Source organism: Bison bison, unplaced genomic scaffold (genome assembly GCF_000754665.1).
Source record: "Bison bison bison isolate TAMUID 2011002044 unplaced genomic scaffold, Bison_UMD1.0 scf7180017864263, whole genome shotgun sequence".
In the NCBI taxonomy this organism is placed as follows: domain Eukaryota; kingdom Metazoa; phylum Chordata; class Mammalia; order Artiodactyla; family Bovidae; genus Bison; species Bison bison.
Genome location: NW_011494835.1, coordinates 1196843 through 1201978, shown reverse-complemented (window position 1 = coordinate 1201978; position 5136 = coordinate 1196843). Strand labels below are relative to the sequence as shown.

The 5136-nt window shown below is 36.5% G+C and overlaps 1 protein-coding gene across 3 annotated transcripts in view; it reads right to left on the bottom strand.

Moving 5' to 3' along the window:
- Positions 1-1639: 1639 nt before the first annotated feature.
- TBCK (TBC1 domain containing kinase) overlaps positions 1640-5136 on the bottom strand; it is a 213329-nt gene continuing 209832 nt past the window's right edge. For all 3 annotated transcript variants that reach the window (XM_010848238.1, XM_010848237.1, XM_010848240.1), the window contains one exon: positions 1640-3553. In XM_010848238.1, the coding sequence (XP_010846540.1) occupies positions 3443-3553 (111 nt within the window). In that variant the 3' untranslated portion in view covers positions 1640-3442. The remainder of the gene's footprint in view (positions 3554-5136) is intronic.

Sequence of the window (5136 nt, the reverse complement as noted above, 5' to 3'; positions counted from 1 at the left end):
AGGCCATGACCATCTTCCCTATAGTTTCCCGGATTTGGCTGAAAGCCATCTCTAATCACTTCATGGAGCAAAGAGTTCTCTGAAACTGTCACTTTGTAAAGGAGTCTTAGTACCAACTCCTTACCAGAAGACCCAAAGCCTCTATCCCTATGAATTTCAGCTCCTAGGGCCTATATTGATATCTGATATCCCAGCTCCTCTTTATAGCTGACATCAGAAATTTGTTTTATTCTTTCAGTCTTGGTTAAGTATGAGATATTTTTATTAACATTTCTAAATTTAGCATTTCTATGTTTTGGAAAGTAGATGCAACTAGCTTAGTTTATCCTGTTGTATAGAATTTTAGAGTTGGGTAAAATATTAGAGATCCTATCTTTACTCCATGAATTGAATTTTCAATTTATTTATATATCATCAGGTACCAGATGAGTTTGGCACTTGAAAAAAATTACCTGGATTTCTTATATTCATATCAAATCTCTAAGCTAGAGATTCAATTCTACATACAGCAAGTATCGCCAGTGTACTGGGCTGCTGAAGATAACAAAAGGTATAAATTATAGACTCTGACTTTAAAGGGAGCTCATATTTTAAAAATAAAGGTTCCAAATGTGAACAGATAATTGCAAAATGATGTAACAAGTCTATTACTAGAAGTATGAATGGAATGCTTTGATAGACTTGAGGCTCAATGCAGCACACAGAAGTCAGAGAAAACTGGAGACCATGCTACTGGTGCTAGATTATGAAGAATCTGTAAATGTATGTGTGCGTGTGTGTGTCTGTGGAGCTGGTGGCGGTAATAAGGACATTCCAGGCAGAGGGACATGAGTCTGAGTGAACTCCGGGAGTTGGTGATGGACAGGGAGGCCTGGCGTGCTGTGATTCATGGGGTCGCAAAGAGTCGGACACAGCTGAGCGACTGAACTGAACTGAACTGAGGCAGAGGGAAGAGACTGCTGATGCCAAAATAAACACTGCTGATAGTGACTGTGTAGGAGTCAAAAATACATTAAAAAAGGACCTCTACAAGTCACGGGTTATATAGGGTTTAATTCAACAAACGGTTGTGGGGTCAACTTTGTTGAAACCATCTGCCATCGAAAAACATACCCTGTATGTAGATATGGCAGGGATTGTATGCTTGCTTATTTTACTGTTGAGAATATTAAATATTATTCATAATTTGAATGTTTTAAAAAAACTTCCAAGTTTTTCAAAATAAGCCTAAATGTATCATTTTAAGAAAGAACAAAGGCAAAGTTGTAACGGAGGCTGGCCACTATTATGTTCTCACACAGCCACCCTCACAACTCAGGTCTTCACCCTCTCTCACTACCTACCACCCTATTCAGTTCACATCTCTGCTCCTCCATCTTTCTCTGCTTTTTCAGGAAGGCAAAGTTAAGACTCCGAAGCACTTCTCCCAAACAATCATCAGTGCTACACTGATTATGCAGTCAAATAAGTCATCAAAGGCTGAAGGAATGGATAGGACGACTTATTTTCTTAACCAGGGTAGATGATGGTAAATGATGTTAGAGGAATCATGGTAAAATTTTCTTTTCTCATTAATTCTCACATTTTTCTTTGTATATTCTCTGGAGATCACAGAATGATACAACCATTGATTATGTCAGTGTCTTGCAAGGAGTAGTATTTTATTTGGTGAATGACTGAATATAATTTAATTGAGCAAAAAACCCAACACAGCTGCTGGGAGAACTTGACATCTACGTGCAAGAATGAAGTTGGCTACTTATCTCACTCCATACATAAAAATCAAATTAAAGATCTTGGAAGGGGGTCAATGGGGAATGCCTGCTTATAGGTAGAGGATTTCTTCTTTGGGTTTTGAAAATGTTCTGAAATTAACAGTGATTATTGCACAGGTTTGTGAATCTACTAAAAAACATGAATTATACATTCTAAAAGGGTGAATTTTAAGGTATATAAATTATATCTGAATAAAAAATATAGATGACAAAAAACCCCAAAACAAACTGCAGTCATAAAACCATAGTCTGGAAAGTTGGACTGAGGTTCTTATTGAAATATTCTACTTATGTAGTCCTAATACTGAAAAGAGAAATACAAGTTAAAGATAAAAAAGAACATGTTGTATTTAAAACAAAATTGAAAAGTCAAAAAGACATACTGTATTTTAATAATTCTAATACGCATATTTTTTCACATTTCTGAAATGGAAATGAATCTTATAATTGATAGGGTGTCACAGTTTATTTGGCTGCATTTTTCTTTCTTCATGGTGCATAAAATTGTGATATATCTTAGATTCAATGAAATGTCTGATTTTTAGGATTATGTGGCAGAGGCTGCCAGCTGTCCTTCAATGTGTTCTCCTCTTCCTAAACAGTAATAAAACCTTTAACTGGGTAAATGACTGCCCAGTCAAAACTATATTTCATGTTTTCTTGATAGCTAATTGTGGCCACATGCCTAAGTTCTGGCTAATAGTATGAATGCAGAAGGAACATGTGCAACTTCTGGTTTGTGCCCTTAAAGAGAAGGAACATGCCCTCCCTTCTCTTTTTCCTCCCTATTTTTACCTTCTCTTCTTTTTCCTCCTCCCTCCTCTGAGATTCCCTTCCTTCCAAACTGCGGATGTGATAGTGGGAGTTGAACAGCCATCTTGATCTATGAGATAGAAACCCAGTGTTGAGGGTAGTAGATCAATGAAAAAAGACACCTGAGTTCTTAATAACCATGAATTCAATACACTAGCCCTACACTGACTCTGTAGGGTGTTACATGAGAGAAAAATAAAGTTCTATTTTGTCTAAGTCACTCTTATTTTTAGTGTCTCAGCTACAGAAGCTGAACAATATTCTATATAATATGAATAGTTTCTGACTGTCATTTTTTTAGAACTGTTATTACTTTCTCCAATGGGCTAAATAATGCTCCCTCTAAACACACACACACACATGTCTGGGCCAAAAATGAGATACCAAATGTAACATGTACTTATAAGGAATGTATGGTGAATAGCTTTTCACTTTTCTTTATCATGGGAGAATGATTTCAGCCCACATTCAGTCTATATTCCTAAAGAATACCGCTGTTAGGACTATCTGTTCAGTGTTGGGGGAAGACAGCCTTTTCAGTGCAGCAAGATTTCTTGATAATGCTAAACCTGCCTCGTCAATTGAATTCTTCTGGCTTTGTGTTGATGTGGTAAAAATACATGGTCGGATTTCACCATTAAGAAAATTCTTTCAGCAATACATGTACAGTCAAGTTTGATTCCTGGATAGCTGAACATTTGGGTCATGCATTTTAAAAAATAAATGTCTCATGACAAAACTTTATGAAGACATAACAATCTGGAAGTCTGGCTCTGTCAGAGTGGCAAGGGTGTGGACAGTGTGCTGTGGGGGGTGCGGCTACTCTGTCCTTTTAACAGCGATGCTCTTGTTCTTCATATTTGAGGAGAAGGAACGGTGAGGAGGCCTGTGGGCTTGATTTTATTAATGCCACCATCTAGAATACAGATTCTTGGATATTTCATCTTCACAAGATGAGCTGCAAACTGAAAAAAAAAAAAAAAAAGGACAAATTTATAAAGGATACACAAAATTGATACCTGTCTAATCCCATTTTTTTCTCAAGCTGCCCCACTCCAGTACTCTTGCTTGGAAAATCCCATGGACAGAGGAGCCTGGTGGGCTGCAGTGCATGGGGTCGCGAAGAGTTGGACACGACTGAGCAACTTCACTTTCACTTTTCACTTTCATGCATTGGAGAAGGAAATGGCAACCCACTCCAGTGTTCTTGCCTGGAGAACCCCAGGGATGGGGGAGCCTGGTGGGCTGCCGTCTATGGGGTTGTACAGAGTCGGACACGACTGAAGCAACTTAGCAGCAGCAGCAGCAGCAGACAAAACAATGGTGATATCACTGCTGTCACTGTTTTATCAACGAATCATTAATTTAGTTTTTAATATAAATTAAATCCCTCTTTCAAACGTATTCATGCTATGGTATAAATGTGTCTCTTTAGTTCTCTTTTATTTATTTATTTATTTTTTGCACATTTTTAATTTTTAATGTCAAGCTTAAAGAAAAGTTCCAAAAATAATACAAATAATATCCATATAACCTCTGCCCAGATTTTTCACTTGTTCTTATCATTTCACCCCATTTCTTTATTATTTGTCTGCTCCCCACCCAAAAAGTTTTTTTCTAAACTCTTGGAAGGCCTGCTGCAGATATCATGGTTTTTATTCCCATGAAGTATCCCACATACTTCAGTACATATTTCTGAATTTCCTAAGAATAGGGATATTCGGTTAATAACTGTAATAGTACAGTTGTCAAATTCAGTAATTTAACATGGATAAAATACTTTTATTAAATCTACTGTCTGTATTCTAATACTGTTAACTGACCCTCAGTGTCCTTTTTAGCACTTTTTCCTTCTAGTACAAGATCTAGTCCAGGATCAGATATTGCATTTCATTGTCATGTTGATAAAGTCTCTTTTAATCTGGAACACTTTTACAGCCTTTCTTTGTTTTTTTATGATATTGTCATTGTTAAAGAATACTGCCCCTACTTTGTGTTTTTTTTTTTTTTTGACAGCTTTAATTTTTCAGCACTTTATTTATTTTTTTTATTTGATAAATTTAACGCCTTTTATTGCCATACCTCATTTTACTGTGCTTTGCTTTAGTGAGCTTTATAGATACATGTTTTTTTTTTTTTTCCTTGTTAATTTTCTGTTTAGTTGATCTATCCATAAGTGTGAGTGGGGTATTAAAGTCTCCCACTATTATTGTGTTATTGTTAATTTCTCCTTTCATACTTGTTAGGATTTGTCTTACATACTGCGGTGCTCCCATGTTGGGTGGATATATATTTATAATTGTTATATCTTCTTCTTGGATTGATCCTTTGATCATTATGCAGTGACCTTCTTTGTCTCTTTTCACAGCCTTTGTTTTAAAGTCTAATTTATCTGATACGAGTATTGTGACTCCTGCTTTCTTTTGGTCCCAATTTGCATGGAAAATCTTTTTCCAGCCCTTCACTTTCAGTCTGTATGTGTCCCCTGTTTTGAGGTGGGTCTCTTGTAGACAACATATGTAGGGGTCTTGTTTTTGTATCCATTCCG